Raw genomic sequence first — 17,436 nt, 5'->3', positions numbered from 1 at the left:
AACATTTTCCTGTCGCAGCACTGCATGACAAAAATACCAAGAGAGAACTTTGCATCCGTGTTAGCTGTAATAGGATAGGTGCAGTACTAGTGCTATTTCAGGAAGGTGCTGAACATGTGATAGCTTATGCTTCCAGAGTACTCTTGAAGCCTGAGATTAACTACTCTTACAACTGAGAATCAGTGCCTTGCAGTTGTTTGGACCATCAACAAGGTCTGGCTGTATTTATTTGAGAAGTCCTTAACCACTTTGATGGACTGCCATTCCCTATAGTGTCTTACTCACCTGAAGGATCTGCAGGTCGGCTGAAGAAATGGTCACTCAGACTTTAGAAATATGATGTCATAGTGATACAAAACGTGGACATAAACACGAGGACACCAATACCCTTTCAATAAATTCCTTGGTGGAATAAAGCACCATGGATGAAATCTTAGTCATTGCTGCATTAAATGACAGTGATACTGAACAGAGTGAAGATCCAGCACTGCTTACTACCATATAAGCCTTGAAGGAAAAGGGAATGACCCAAGAAGAATTCTCATTAATAAACAGAACACTGTAAAAGGAACTAAGAGCCACTGGGTCAGAAATGGTTGCTTGCCATCCCAGTTAAGCTATGCCCAGCTACCCTCAAGTATTTCCACATTGCTCAAACATCAGGTCACCTGGAATTTGCGAAGACTTTACACAGAATCAGACACAGGTATGACTGACTAGGTTTCTATCAATCTGTTAAGACTGGAAATTGCGAGGTTCCATGTAGCGGACATCATTCTGAAGCACGAAGCAACACACGAGATGGTGTGTGATCGTAGAAAATCCAGTCGAAACAGAGGTAATTTCACATTGCCATATTATACCCCCCACACACACACACACACACACACACACACACACACACACACACACACACACACACACAGAGAGAGAGAGAGAGAGAGAGAGAGAGAGAGAGAGAGAGAAACGATACAACCGGAACATGAGGGGTCCAACAACACTACCATACAGAGAACCACTGACAGAATCTAAATCAAGGGTGCTGTATTTTTCTCCAATGAGTAGTTCTGAAACAGCAAGTCGCTGTTTCTCCATAAGAGGGAGCAATGCCACAAGTCGTCATGTACGTTGTGTGGCATAGTGGTTAGCGTCAATGACTGTCATACTGCAGATAGCCAGTTCAATCCTGACCACCAGCTTTCTTTAAAAAAATCATTTATGTAATGTTCTTGAAATATCTTGTGTTTGTAACATTTGTATATTCCGGAGTAGTCCATGTTTGTATAAAACCAGCATTGTGGAATATTCAATGTCTGTATAAACACTGACACTTTTTGCCCAGGAGGTCATTTCTGTTCTGTCTAAACATTGGTGTTCACAATGAACATACTTTCAGTGCTACCTATTCATGTTCCTTTCCCCCATAACTGTTTTTATATCTCAGAACATACTGAGTTCCATAAAATATTCAAAAATTTATTTTATGCAGATGTGAGAAGAGAGAATGAAAATTTGAAAAGTAACAACTAAAAACAACAAGAACATAAGGAAAACAAGAAAGGGGCTTTATTTTTGGAAGACATCACTTTTCATCATTTGAGACAACAGATGGAAAATTCATTATGGTATTTAATCTAATAGCTAGTTTGATGGAGGTGCTCTATCCTGTGTAAATCTGTTCATTTCTGCATAACTACTGAGAGCTACATTCACTTGCATCTGTTTATTGTATTCAAGCCTTTGTTTCCATCTATCCCCTCCCCCATCACATCAAATAGAAATTCTATCCAAGACATCCTGTCTCTCAGAAAGTTTACAAATCACTACCTTCCCTATGCACTACAGCGACACCAGCAAACGGTTTCTGGTTGCTGCTCACCCTCTACAATAAATTATTTATGTATGTAGAGAACAAGAGTGGTCTCATCATCCTTGCCTGGGGCACTCCTGATGATAGCTTTGTCTCTGAAGAACACTTGCCATGCAAGACAACTTACTGGGTGCTATTACTTAAAAAATCTTCAAGCCACTCATATTTGAGAATCTATTTCGCATGCTTGGAACTTTGTTAATAGTCTGCAGTGTGAACTGTATAAAGTACTTTCCAGAAATATTGGAGTATGGAATCTACCTGACCTTTATCTATGGTTTGTAGGATATTGTGTGAGATAATGCAAGCAATTATTTACAATGTTGTTAAGTTTATAAAATTTATAAAAATAGCTGATAACTGTATACAAAGGAACTGTTTTGGCAGTACAGGTATATTCAAAAAAATTGGTTGTTTGGAAAGATAGGTTCACAAACATCAACCTAATCACATTTCATATAATGGTCACTGATTTTACATCCAACCGAAGAATGTAGACATTGAATATTAAAACAAATACTCACTCGTATTTGATATTCTTTTAGTTTCCCATTCACCATTATGGATGCTTGTTCCGTAATTTTTTCATTAATTGAATGAGCAATGCTGTAAAAGAAAAATGCACATATATTTAAACATATGAATTAGAAGATAAAATAAGAATTATATTATAAATAATGAAACCACACCCTCATTTCTAATGCTTTACTATTATCCTAGACGTACTCTATAATCCATTCCATCATTCTTTGTTCATTTTAGACTCAAATCACACAAGTAGTGTGAAATTTAGTTTGCATGAATTCTCTAAATGGGGCCCATTTTCATGAGAGACATATTGTTTTTTTATGATCGGGACAGACTGCCACTCAGCACATACAGGAGGCATCGAGTGACAGACAGGCACATGTAGAAGTAGCTTGTCAGAAAAAAATCCCCCCTCCCCCTCCTCCTAACACACACACACACACACACACACACACACACACACACACACAGATGTGCATGTGGCCATCCAATGGCTTATAAAAACTGAGTTAAATTACCTGTAATATGTCTGTTCTTCAGTAGTGTTCTTATATTCATCATCTTCAGCTTTAGCTTTCTGAATTACTGCCTGCATCATCTCCTCATCTGATAAATTCTCTCCAGTTCTCATGTGTTGGTTTTCGTTCTTGTGTAAATCTAGAACATGTTTACAGATATCAAAGAAACAAATCTTTCTATGCTTTTGCTTTCAAATTTTAATTCAAAATACATCAGACCCCGTAAGCAATTGAGATAAAATGTGAACATAGATGACTGATTAACAAGGCACAACAAAAAATAGCATATTTAAGACTATAAATCTACAGTGAACTACATGTGAGTCCTATCATTTCTTAGGCCAAATATAGGATCTATGTGGCCAAGAGAGAACCAAATGACATGTCCAGATATATGGAAGAAGCATGCCACAGACTACAAACTGCAGATGGAAAGGAATGAAATGGGGAACAATAATGGTTGCAGTTTACACACTGGGGATGATGACAAATAAATCAAGGGAGCATTAATGGAGAGGAATGTAAAATTAAATGTGGAAAAACTTTATCCCTTAAGGAAAAGGAAGTGGAGCAATTATCCAGTCAGAGTGTCAGCTTGTATTCATGTTTAGCTAGTAGGTGGGGAGGGGGGGGGTGGGGGGTGGGGGGGGGACACACAATAACAAGCTGCCCAATGAGATGAAAAAATTACTAAAACAAGTCTATTTAAAAAGACAGCTAAAATGTACTTCACACAAAATCACTCCCTTCCATACTGTGCAGTGGCAAATGTAATCCAGATATACACTTTCTTCTCATCATTTATCTTACATGCAACTCTTCACATGACCACAATTACTTTAATATCTGCCACTCATCAGACTCTAACCATCCTTGAATTAATTATCGTTTCTCATTTACCATTGTATTAACACACAAAGTTAACCATGTAGCAACAAATGCATGTTTTAGTTGCTTCCTTACAGATAATTTCTGTTTGTATGTTACAAGTCTGACAATACAGCAATTAGATCATAGCCAAGCCAAACATACATGACAAATACATGAAAAGAAAAATGCATCTTGACATCACTTTTGGAGGCTGTGACAACCAGGCACATACCAACTGTGGCATCAAAATGTGGGAAAATGGTAACACCTGCTAATTCTACCACCATAGGGTTCTAGCAATGGTTAGTAACAGTCAATGTCTTCTGGTGACATAACATACTCAATTCTTTGTTATGGGATTTTCTTCTACGAATCAAAGATACAAAACATGGACACAGTTTCCAAACTGCCAAAAAGTGCCATAAGAATTATAACTACAAGTATCAGTTGAAGTTCTTGTCAAAAAATACTTTAAAAACCTGGAAAAACACTATTTTACTAATAACCATGGAAAAAGAGCCAGTTTGGATGCTGACAGAGTTTTTCAGACGAACTGAAGGGGAGGAATAGACATGTGTATGTTTGTGGTACTTGAGTCACCAGAAGATTCCATTGTGTGTGCAGTAGCAAAGTTCAAAACCATGTTTTTATTATATTTGGTGCACATTTTGTATGATCACAAGAACGTTGTAAAGTAGCAATCAACTGAATAATGCTGCGCAGCTGTTGGGATACAAACTTCATATTTGGTATGATGGAGTTTGCTCTGTCAGGTCACTCTGATTTAGGTCTACTGTGGTTCTTCTAAGTTACTTCAGATAAAATCCAGGATGGTTCCTTGAGCAACAACAAGGCTCACCACTGTCCTACCCTCATAAACATACTTATTTATTCTGCAAGTATGCATATTTGAGCTATTTATTTTCATTGTATTATGACAACAAATACTATATCATTGTGAGATGAGCCCTGGTGAATGAATGAATAAATAAATCATTAATTGAAATTAACCAACTATGGTTGTCTGCAGTGCCATTCAAATTCAAAGAACATCCAGGTCTTTCATTTCTTTGCTATGCCCTATTTATTCCCAACAAATCATGTCAGACTGCTATTAAAAACAAAATACATGCCAAAAAAATTTCCACCAATCCTTTATTCCCTCTCCGTTAGACATTCTGATTAGATTCCTCTAAATATTACATGTTCAACATTGTCATTCTGCCACATTATACTTTCTACTAGGAAGAGTCAGAACCAGAAGCTGTGGCCCTGTGTAGTTCTCACCACCAGCATTACCAGTTACCAGGGTAGAAAACAACTAAAGTGTGAGGCATGGGACAGAGATGGAGAGCACAATGGTGATGCCACAGAGTATTCTACATCCCTCTCTGCACAGAACACATCGCATAGCCACCTTCTTATGTGCACATCACCACAGTTCCTCCATCTCCCACTAGCCCTGAAAGGAGCTTCATGTGTGAATCAACAGCATCACACTCGCACTATATATTTCGCATTCTACTTGGCAATGTGCGTTTCAATTGCCAGCCCAGTAATAGTTTTTTTTTCTTTTTACTGCTCCTATGTGAAACTGCAAAATCCAAAAAGTTATAAGGATCCACCTATGTACTGCATAATCAAATAAAACAAAAATAGCTTATTCATTTGACAAAAATTTCCTTCCTCCAACTCAATGAAACTGTCACCAGATGTAACTTTCATTCTCAGCTATTAAAGAAAAGGAACTACTTTTGCAACCAAAGACTGATTAATATTCTCCAAGTATTCCTTCTATTCACTGTCTTTAAGTTAAAGTATGAAGTCATATCTGGAGAACAGGGTTAGTGTGAAATTATTTTAAAGTTCTGTACATATACTTTAACCACTGAAATAACAAATGGTTATGCTGTATATGCACTTTTCTTGTGTACTTATCTTCGTTGTTCCTGTTTCAACCTGGCAATTTCCATGAAATAGACACTATCACCTGCTAATAAAATTATATCCGCATTTTTTTTTTCCGCCTTTACGTCAACTGTTTTGACAGCAGTTGTGCCTCAACAAGGTAATGGCAGATGCCCATTTCACCTAGTTACATAAATATGAAACAAATCATTTGTGTTATACCTTAAACTTTCCTAAACACATGACCAAAAGATCCTTGCTCAATCTATTTTGGCATTGTGCAACCAATTGCAAAATCTATCATGCACTGAGCTTCATCATATCACAAATCTTAATGTATCGTCTCTCTTAATTTGTCTCTCATGACATGATGGATTTTAAAACAAACTTCTGGTATACAGAACACAACAAATTCACAGGTTTGTATAGAAAAAAATAATTTTATTTATATGGTAACTTGCAACCTGTCCCAGCTTCGGACAGGTAGCAATCAGTATCTATGGGCAGATGATTTGTGTGACAGTGGCAATTTTGTTGACAGGGTAGTGCATACAGTTATGGCTAAAAAAAAAGGAGAACAATGTTATGTAACTGAATAGCATCACTATCATACAAATTAAACAATTTAAGCAGCACATGATACTTGCAGGCTTACTACAGTGCTGAAGGGTATGAGCGGACTGCCAACCTGCTAACATTTCAAACTGTGCATCAAAGGTGCTGTGCCTCCTTGACCACTCATTTGACAGCTGGGTGTTCATGCCAGTCTGCTTGGAGTATCTAAATGTCACCAATAATTCCTGATAGTATCCTTCACATACAGACATAAAACGCAGCATGGGACCATAATTCGTCAGAGTTCACCCAATTTGCACCTAATATATATAAATTAAATACTAATCACACACTTTTACTTGGTCCCTCTCTGATCAGGGGAAGTCAGCTGATTTTAAGCTGCTTTGGAATGTTTATAGTCGCTGTCAACATTGGCTACATAACAGGGTAGTGCAGTGTAGTGATAAGTAGCCACTGTGTGATTAGAGTTCATTAATGTATGACATTGTGTTTAATGATTGTACATATTATTTACATAAATGAGTGAAGAGGCTTTACTGGTACCTAGTACTTCTAGCGACTGACCATTAACTTTCTTGTCACTTCTGCAATGCATTAACCTTTTACATATTTGTTTCTTTCATAAGCTGTAAGTTCGCTGCCCTAGGTGTACGATATAGGGCTTGTCCAAGCAACAAATAAGCTGCAAGCTGATGGAAAGCTTCCACTCTCAGCATGCCTCCACACAGGGGCCAATTTAAAGTGTGTGATTAGCACACGCACCTTCCTATTGAATCAACATATCTGTTAGTGAAAATGTTATCAAAATTCCTACAGTAGTTCCTCAGATTGGCCTTCATACATAGGCAGAAAAGGGAAGCAGACTTAATTTATAAAATATACTGAAGAATACTGTATTTACAGGTTGTGTTTGAAATTTTGTGTGGCTCATTGTTCTGGTGCAAGTCTTTCAACTGGATGCCACTTCAGCAACTTTCATCTCCCTAGTCAGTTATACAACCATGAAAAAGCCATCTAAAGTTTAAGTGGAATCCTAAACAACTTTCATTTCTGGTAAATTTTCACATCATTGAGAAGTAATTGCTAGGTAAAAAGAAAAGTCATAACCAAATCAAAATCCCTACTGTATTTCCTAAAATTAGCCAATACATACAGACAGAATGGAGCAGAGAACTTCAGTTTATACATAGAGAGAAGAGCAAACCTATCAAATGTTGGTGCAGAGCCTCCATAAATCATTTTTCTTCTTTTAAATAAAAACAACTGTCTTATAGGCTGTACAATTTTACCCCCATAAACTCAGTTCAACCTATTTTACAATCAGACTGCGACCCACTTCTTGAAATAACAGAACTTTATCACTGCACAATAATGTCAGCAAACAACTACATAATGCACTAGTTTCAACTTTGAACAAAACTGTTACAAGAACCACATTTACTAGTAATCAACTAACTTAACAAAATCTTTAACTATATGTAGAAATTTTTGTGTGTCATCAATTAGTCCTCATGTTCTGTAAAAAATGCACAATATTCGTTGTGATCCCATTACTCATTTACTCCAACTGTTACTAAAAATATTCATTTTACAAGTAAACAATGAACTTCTTGAACCAGTAGTTGAACTTAATGTAAACCCACACGTGTTGCACAAAAAATTATGTTCAGTGTTTTGTGGCATTATTTGAGTTAAAGTGGAATATTTATATTTGCCTACATCATAATACTGTAACCCAACCACATTTTCTTATTTTTTAGACTGAAAAGAAACCAGCTGTTAAATTGTTTTCCTAATTCCAAATAATATTCTAATTTTGCCAACTGGACGTTATGCCTTACACAACATGCCATGCTGCAAAAAAGTGTATGTTTTCACTTTTGTATCAGTGTCTTCTACTGTAATGTCACAAGAAAAAGGGTGCAACATTGTTTAGTGAAGCAAACAATGCCTTTGGTGGTCAGTACTGCAACGAAATAAAGTTTTATGGAGTGATGAATTGTGATACATGATGTAGATCTCAGCTAAGTGTATGTATCACTCCCAGATGCATGATGAATTTTATTTACTTGAGAATGTTGCAGCAACACTGAAATTTTTTGAGGAAGTTATGATAATTTGGGGATGATTTTCCTTGAATGTGCTGGGGTGACTGTTCTAGGCTGATGTTGATGTTTATGAAAATATTTCAGACAATAGCATCCACACCACACTGTGATAGAATTTGAGAATCAGGCCTTCTCAGTATCAATGTGGTAAAGTTCATGTCCCCTGCACACAGACTAACACAATGCACAGTATGTTGATAATTTTCACTTTTGGACCTTCTAATTAGGGCTGAATGAAATAAAGTGCTCAATTCCTAACATTGTGAAGTCTGGGAAACAAAAACTCAAATGGCAATGATAAGAAGAACAGCGCCAAAAATGGAACAAAAACACAACATTTAAAACATCACCCACAGAACCTGCCACTGAGGATACCTTGCAAAGAATAAAGGTAAAATGCATATGGCACGAAAACTGTGTCTCATTCAGTTGCAATTAGACAGCCAAAAGTAAAAAAATTATCAACATACCGTAATATTACCTGCTACTGAGGACAAACAGACTACAAAACTGGAAGATGTTAACACAACGAAGTTCAATGAAAAGCCATTAGTTTTGTTAGACCTGCCTGCTCAAATTCCATCAATTTATTTGCGATGAGCTAAAGCACTAATTACATGCCAACCCATTTTGCTTAAATACCAACAACTTAACACACTACAAGAAGAAAGAAACAATGCCTTCTGTGTGTCTTAAAATAGCAGGAATCCAATCCCAAGTATTACATCAGCTTCTACACCTATACTCCACAATCCACCTAATGGTGTGTGGCAGAGTGTGCTTCTAATACCACGATCTTTCTCCCCCTTTTCTCTTCTATCACGAATAGTACGTCTCTGTAGGAGTTTCTTGAAAGAAGTAAGTTTCCTGGAATGGCTGTTATTTGTTTCCACTTATTATTTTGTGTACTATGCTGTTTCAGTTGAGGCAATTCTCAAATATTATGTTTAACCTGTGACCCAATATGGTATAGTATGCAAAATAATAAAATGTAAATATGTAACAGCTGTCACAGTAACCTAATTTCTTTCAAAAACTTTATCACAGCTGTGGAATCTGTTGCAACTCAATTCTCTGCATGAGCTCATAATTTTGCAGTATCTATTTTCATGTGGTGTGCTTTGAACCATCTGAAATCTTATCAATATGAAACTGTACCTTATGTGTGTTACTATTGAGGCATTATATGGTTTTACTTCAGTTATATTTTTTTACAACAGTTCTACAAGTCATTTGTGGAAATAAGCACTACAATTATCTTAATAATAGACAGAAAATCAGTTAAGCTAGGAGAAATTTATCAGTATGGATAAATTAGTTATTTCATAACAGTTTCTCTTGTTTACTTCAAATAACAGACTACTCATATTTGTTGCGCTCTTGTTAATTATGTAATGAAAACAATCAAGTAAGAAAAATTGACCAACTTGTTCCCCAAACATCATTTATCAACACTGTATGATTCCATTGGTTTGAGTATTGTTAGTTGTAACTATTCCATAAAGGACAAAAAAGTGCTTCACAAACTAAATTTTTAATCCTACAACAGAAACAATAACTGTTTCCCAGACACTTTGGATATGTCTAGAGCAGAAGATTTCTGGTCACCTTTTCTCTCTTTGTTATAAACTGTGTAGACTAAAACTAAGCTTAATGTATTTGAAATTATCTTGATTATCTTACTGAAAGGAACTACACATTCACTTCCAGGTGCAGAAGCAGTTCAGTTTATAATCATAGTTTATTACAAGAGAATAAACTCTTTGCAATCACATCTGCAACTATGACTAGCGTGGCATGTCTTTGCATTTTACTATAATGGTTGCCTTGTTCCAAGAAAATGTTATCCCATAATAATCAAATTGATTGGATGAACATGGCGTATGCAACTCATTCTAATTATTCCTACAACACAAATGTGTTTCAAAATAAATAAAAATTAGGGAAGGATGTAACAAGCAGACTGGACACAAGAAGACTCTAGCTGGATTTAAACAGAGAATTGATACTTCTGGTTGTTGAAGTTTAATATTATAGACCAGTATTTCTTGAACTGTATTTTATGGAACCCTGGGACCCAAAGATGCCATTCAAACACTCCTCGAAACATACGTATCTTTTTTCCAAGGAAGTAACTTACGAAACAAAAAGAAATGCCTATACAAAATTAAAAATAGAATAAAAACCAACCCTTGCTTCTGCTTACTAACTTGATAGCCAGCATGAATGCAACACCAACAGCGAATAACGCTGTATTTTTCAGACCAAAGTATGTTATTATCAACACAGAGAAGTCTCCAGACATTAAAGTAACACCTGCCCAATATCGTGTAGGACCCATGGGCACACACGAGTGCTGCAACACAACGTAGCATGGAATTGACTAATGTCTGGAGTAGTACCGGAGGGAATTAACACCAGGAATCCTGCAGGGCTGTCCATACATCCGTAGAAGTACAAGGGAGTGGAGATCTCTTCTGAACAGCATGTTGCAAGGCATCCCTGATTTGCCTCAAAATGTTCATGTCTGGGGAGTCTGATGGCCAGTGGAAGTGTTTAAACTCAAAAGAGGGCTCCTGGAGCTACTCTGTAGCAATTGTGGATGTGTGGGGTGTCGCACTGTCCTGATGGAATTGCCCAAGTCCATTGAAATGCACAATGGACATGAATGGATGCAGGTCATCCGACAGGATGTTTACGTATGTGTCACCTGTTAAAGACATACCTAGACGTATCAGGGGCCCCATATCACTCCAACTGCACACACCCCACACCATTACAGAGCCTCGACTAGTTTGAACAGTCCCCTGCTGACATACAGGGTCCATGGCATGAGGTTGTTTCCATAGCCATACATGTCCATCCACTCGATACAATTTGAAACAAGACTCATCCGATCATGCAACGATGTTTCCATTCATCAACAATCCAATGTCTGTGTTGACGGACCTGGGTGAAACGTAAAGCTTTTTGGCGTGCCGTCATCAAGGGTACACGAGTGGGCCTTCTGTTCCGAAAGCCTGTATCAATGATGTTTCGTTGAATGGTTCACATGCTGACACTTGTTCACAGCCCAGCATTGAAATCTGCAGCAATTTACTGAAAGACTGCACTTCTGTCATGTTGAACGATTCTCTTCAGCTGTCATTGGTCCCATTCTTGCAGGGTATTTTTCCAGCCACAGTGACGTCAGAGATTTGAGGTTTTACCAGATTCCTGATATTCACAGTACATTTGTGAAATGCGATTTCAGTCTTTCTCGCACATTCCACTGACGAATTCTTCTGGCGAAGATGATGGGTACGAAACTCATTGAAACGTTGCGACAAGATGACGCCACAACTTTGCTGATAACCCGAGAATAATTCATCAATCCCCACATCATTGCTACCTTCGAGATGCTGTGTCCCATCAGTCATGCGCCAACTATAACACCCCACATTCAAACTCACTTAAATCTTGATAACCTGCCATTGTAGCAGCAGTAACTGATCTAACAACTGTGCCAGACACTTGTCTTATATAGGCATTGCTGACTGCAGCACCATATTCTTACTGTTTACACATTTCCGTATTTGAATATGCATGCGTATACCAGATTCTTTGGTGCTTCAGTGTAGCATGTAGTGTAGAAATAGGCAGAAAGACCCATTACTGTTTGATTACATGACTGCAGAACAGTCACTGGAAGTAGTACATTACACAAAATGTGTAGGAATATGCACACTGAGCAATTTAAAGTGGAATTAGCACATAAAACTAATCACGGTTAAGGTGGATGCCAGACAGATTCATCAGAAGAATCCTCAGAAGATGTAGGTCACCCACAAAGTAGGCAGCTTAAAAATCCCTCATTTGACCAATACTTTAATATTGCTTGTCAGTCTGAAATCCATAACAGTCATAATTGATAGAGGAAATACATAAGATCCAAAGATGAGCAGCACATTTCATCAAAGGTTCATTCAGTATGCATAAATGTGTTACAGGGATGCTCAGCCAACTCCAGTGGCAGATTTAATACGTAAATCCTGCATCAAACTGTGATTTACTGTCGAAAGCTCCCAGAATGTACATTCCTTGAATAGCCAACCAATGTATTGCTTATCATGAATGTAAAAGTACAGATATTCAAGCACATGGACATTCAAAATTGTAACAGGAATTGGGGGAAATGACAACCTCCATGACAAACCGTAAGATGGCTTGTGGAGCATGGATGTAGGTGGAAAGGGAGGTCGTTGTCTACACAAAATTTGGACACCCCCCTCCCGTACCCTTCTCGTAACTTCAAACTAATTCTATAAAATGGAACATTTGCCGGTATTAACAGTTTGTTTTAGTGTTATTATGCTATTAATAGTGTTATCAACATACCATTATCAGCCACAACATTATGACCACTGACCTATTATTGATATAAACCCATCCAGGCAATAGCTATATCACGTGGTGAGAAATGACCCAGCGTGTATATGCGGACGGGGGGGGGAAAAAAAAAAAAACAACCTGGATTTTCCCAGATCTCCCAGTTAAAAATGGATTTTTTTCCACGTGAAAACACACTTCTTACAAGGCGAAAAATACACTTTTTCCATGATATGTGACAGTATACTTTCCCTTGGAGCTGTAAAAATATCAATCCTTTGAATGGTAAATGTTTTATACACCAGTGTGGAACTTCAGGGACTGAAAAAATTCTGGGGGGAGTTTTGGAAAGCTCCGATGTGTAGCAACATTTACGCTGCATATTTTCATATTACGATGCGCTGCACATTTTTGTATTCATGTAACAATAGTATAGATTCAAAACAGCACATTAGTTTCTGAAGCATTGAAGTCGAAATTGCAATGCACTTTTGTAAGCCAATCATAGCTCATGTCATGTGACCTCGCCAGCCAATGACAGCAGATATTCAGAGCATAGGACACATGACATAGTCAGCCAATAGCAACATCACTGCTGAGTAGAGTGAACACAAAAATATGGAAAGTTAATGGTTTAAATTGGTGCACATGGTGTAGCTACATGAAAAGTTAACCTTTCACATACAATATTGGTCTTGAGGATTAACAAGCTACAAGAAAAGCTAAGCTTTCACATATAATAATGGTCTTTTTTGCGTGTGTTCCACTTTAAGATACATCACACAAATGTGCCAGTAAAATTTTAAATAATGACATTAATCCCTGATCTTCTGGGCTCAAAATTCTTTTAAGTGGCTAGTCCTCAATGTGTTAAGCTTTAAATGAGAATCAAACACTCTGTGATTTACGAAATTCATTACACATTAACACACATAACATGATACATCTTGCGTAAACGGAAATTTACTTTGAAACTAACACTTTTGAAAACATCATTTGCAATATTTTCCTGCGACCTATTAGAAATAGCCTCATTTCAGCGGTTGCCAGAGAGCACCAGAAAACATGTGTCATTGCATGTGGGCAGCTACAATGATGTCGGAAGCCCATATGTTCGTACATATATAGTATTAACAGAAAAAAGGTACTCCAAGAGCATCGGAATTTTGTACACCATACTAAATCGTGTGATTCGGCTTAAAGTGCACATTCATATGTCCAGATTCAAAATGAAGTGGGTCCCAGCCTGATATTAAGATTTCATTGCTGTTTTCGGGACGAAAATTTTATTGGAGTACCAGTAATGTATGATCTCATGTTTGGGTCTTTATTATGGCATAATGCCATACATTACATAAAATGAAAATGTGCACTTGAAATTCAGTGAACAGTTGAAACTAGCCAATAGTGCGGAATGAAAAACTTCATTTCTAATAAACTGACTGTCTCTGGGGAAAGACTAATAAAAGCCACATTTATTTAGCAAACTGACAAAAATAACTTCATTGATATGTAAGGTGTGTGACTGTCAAAAACATGGAAATAAAATAAAATCAAAAGACTGAAACTAACAACATATTTTAACCTTCTGTAATTATGTGAATGTATTTTAATTCACTTGATAGCTCTCTACCACAGATACCCATTTTGTTTTCATTTAATGTGAAAAGCGTAAATGAAGAGAAACAGCAAAATCACTATATGTAAACACTGCTTATGTGGAGACTAACCCCCTCCCCACCAAAACCCAGACTGCTATGCACATGCAGCAATCTGGCAGCTTGGACGCACCAGAAAAATTGTTCCAGATAGCATCTGGCTGCTTGTCGCTACTGCTGATACAGCTAACGACCACATGTCAAGTAGCCTGAAGCGGGAGAAAGTACTTCCCATATGCAACTCAACTGCGCATGTGCGTGAGACCATGGGCAACTGTTCACATGAACTTTACGTAAACAGTTGTGACATCATGCTAACCAGATGCAGTTTGTTGTCATTAAGTATTCCATAGCCTTCATCCTAAAGCCTTTGACACACTTTGCTGTTTATCAGTTATTAACAGTCAAAATTACCAAACTGTAACTCAAGTCTAAAAAAATGAAAAATTCCCAGAATTCTACAAAATTCCCACGTTTTTCCCAGTTTTTTCCACGAAGAAAAAATTCCCAGGATTTTCCCGGATGTCCCGGATCATATACACCCTGTGACTCCTTAGTCAGACACACAAACGGTGGGTGTAGTATCAGTTGGCATGATGTCCATGTGTAGAATGGGGAAGAGATGCAACCTATCCAAGTTTGACCAGGGGCAGATTGTGATGGCCTGGAGGCTCGGCACGAGCATTTCAGAAACTGCACAACTTGTCAGGTAGTCGAGGACTGCTGTGGTGTGGTGAGTGGTCCATATGTCGTGGAGATTGGCAACCAACCTTCACTAAAGATGTTGGACATAGTAGGCTGGGCATACTGGTAAAACAGGACAGGCAGCAAACTGTGCGTCACTGCTCCAATACCACTTTAATTTTGGGCAGAGTACAAGTGTGTCTGAACACACACTGCACTGAACACTCCTCACAGTGGGCCTCATCAGCCAACAACCCATGCATGTGCCAATGTTAAGAGCATGACATCAGCAACGACAAGTGGGCACATGACCATCAGCACTGGACATTGGCACAGTGTCAGAGCATTGCATGGTCTGATGAATCCTGATATCTAAATATCATGCTGATGGGAAGGTGCAAATCCATCTTCTTCCATGGGAAGAGCTCCTCGATACCTGTACTGGTGGCAGCTCCCTTACACTCTGGGGAACATTCACAGTATCATACACTGATTGCAGACCAAATACACTTCTTCATGACCATCATGTTTCCCAACAGCATTTTGCAAAAAGATAATGTGCCATGTCACAAGGCCAGAAGTGCGATTGAGTCATTCAAAGAACACAGTGGTAAGTTCCAACTGATGTGCTGGTCCCCAACTCACCAGATCTGAACCCGGTCAAACACATCTGGGAAGTGAGTGAATGTGGTGTCAGAGCTCACTGATCCTCTCCCCAGAATTTGTAGGAAATAGGTGACTTGTGTGCACAGATGGGGTATGAACTCCCTCCAGCGACCTACCACGGCCTCACTGCTCCAATACCACGAGGCGTTGCCACTGTTATCTGTGCCAAAGATGGACATACTAGCTATTAGGCAGGTGGTCATAATGTTTTGGTTGATCAGTGTAAGTAACCATTTAAACTTTACTTGGTCTTTAAGGGTAGCTGCAACATTTTTTTTTTAAACTGTTTAGATAGTTTGTTGTAAGACTCATTGAGATGACATAAAAAAGGCACTCTTGTTGAACATTCTATAGGAGAACTTTACTATTCTGCTTCCCATTCAACTAGTAGCTCTTCTGTGACTTAATTAAGACAGCAATCACAAGGATGCCATGAAATTACCTTAAAAGAAATTAGGCCAGTTATTGCTTCTACAAGTAATCAACCCAGAGAAGTTACTAAAAGGTTTAGGAAGTATTACAAAAGTTATATATCTTCAGGATTCATGAACAATAATTATAATTCTCACAGCATCATTTTCCACAAATTCTCCCAAGTAGCTCAATGATTCCAGCTAAATTGTATGGTCACTTGGGATCTGTTTGTGGAGAATGTAAAGGAAAAAATTGTTGAAATCTACATTCAAAACCATAAAGAACTCTTAAAATTAACAATGTTTATGGTTCAAACCACAAAAATTGTGAATGAAAAAGCAACTAAGGCTTCTTACTTAGTGATCTGTCAAACAGCTCAATGTGGCGAGGCCTTCTCAGAGGTAAAAAATCTTATTAAACATTCCACCAAGGGAATGGTAATATGTTAGGTCAAAGATTAGCAAAACAGATATCTAACATCCTGCTTTTGCAAGACACAGTAGCTTATTGCACCACAGATCTGGCAACCAGTATAGAGAATAAGCTTACTCTTCATCTCAAATTGTTCAAATTTTCATTGCAACTGGAGAATCCAGTTACACAACTATACTTGCACCATTCATTCTGACAGTTAGGTATCAGCAAGAAAAATGTTACTGGAGGATCTTCTTTCATGCTAATATCTATTGTACCAAAATGTGCTACTGAAGTTGAAGTATTTAGTCTTGCAAATTATTTTCTCCTATAGAATAAAATACAATGGGACAGCTGCAATTGTATTTGCAATGATGGAGACCACAAATGGCAAAATTAATAGGCAGTACAGCTAATTAAAAATTGTCAAAAACTGTTGTTTTAGCTGGTAGCTACTGCATGGTCAACCTGAAGCCATTTCCTGTAAAAAAAATTATTCCCCAGTAATAAGAATGGTATTGAAGTTATCAAAATCATAGTAGGGGAAAGCTGTAATTAACCTGGAGCTTAATTTGAACATGCCAACGGCCTTGCCACAGTGGTTACACCGGTTTCCATCTGATCACCGAAGTGAAGCACTGTCTGGCTGGGCTAGCACTCGGATGGGTGACCTTCCGGTCTGCCGAGCGCAGTTGGCAAGCTGGGTGCACTCAGTCCTTGTGAGGCAAACTGAGGAGCTACCTGATTGAGAAGTAGCGGATCCGGTCTCTTAAACTGACATACGGCCCGAAGAGTTGTGTCCTGAGCACATGCCCCTTCATATCCGCATCCAGTGGCGCCTGTGGGCTGAGGAT

The 17,436-nt window shown here is 38.0% G+C and overlaps 1 protein-coding gene across 3 annotated transcripts in view; it reads right to left on the bottom strand.

Moving 5' to 3' along the window:
- The window catches only part of LOC126298391 (ATP-dependent helicase brm-like), a 249,423-nt gene that overhangs the window by 133,027 nt on the left and 98,960 nt on the right, over positions 1-17,436 (bottom strand). For all 3 annotated transcript variants that reach the window (XM_049989699.1, XM_049989698.1, XM_049989700.1), the window contains exons 12-13: positions 2,917-3,055; positions 2,395-2,476 (exon numbers count right to left, since the gene is read on the bottom strand). In XM_049989699.1, coding sequence (XP_049845656.1) covers positions 2,395-2,476; positions 2,917-3,055 — 221 coding nt within the window. The remainder of the gene's footprint in view (positions 1-2,394; positions 2,477-2,916; positions 3,056-17,436) is intronic.

Source organism: Schistocerca gregaria, chromosome X (assembly GCF_023897955.1).
Source record: "Schistocerca gregaria isolate iqSchGreg1 chromosome X, iqSchGreg1.2, whole genome shotgun sequence".
In the NCBI taxonomy this organism is placed as follows: Eukaryota; Metazoa; Arthropoda; class Insecta; order Orthoptera; family Acrididae; genus Schistocerca; species Schistocerca gregaria.
This window is presented reverse-complemented; position numbering and strand designations above follow the sequence as displayed.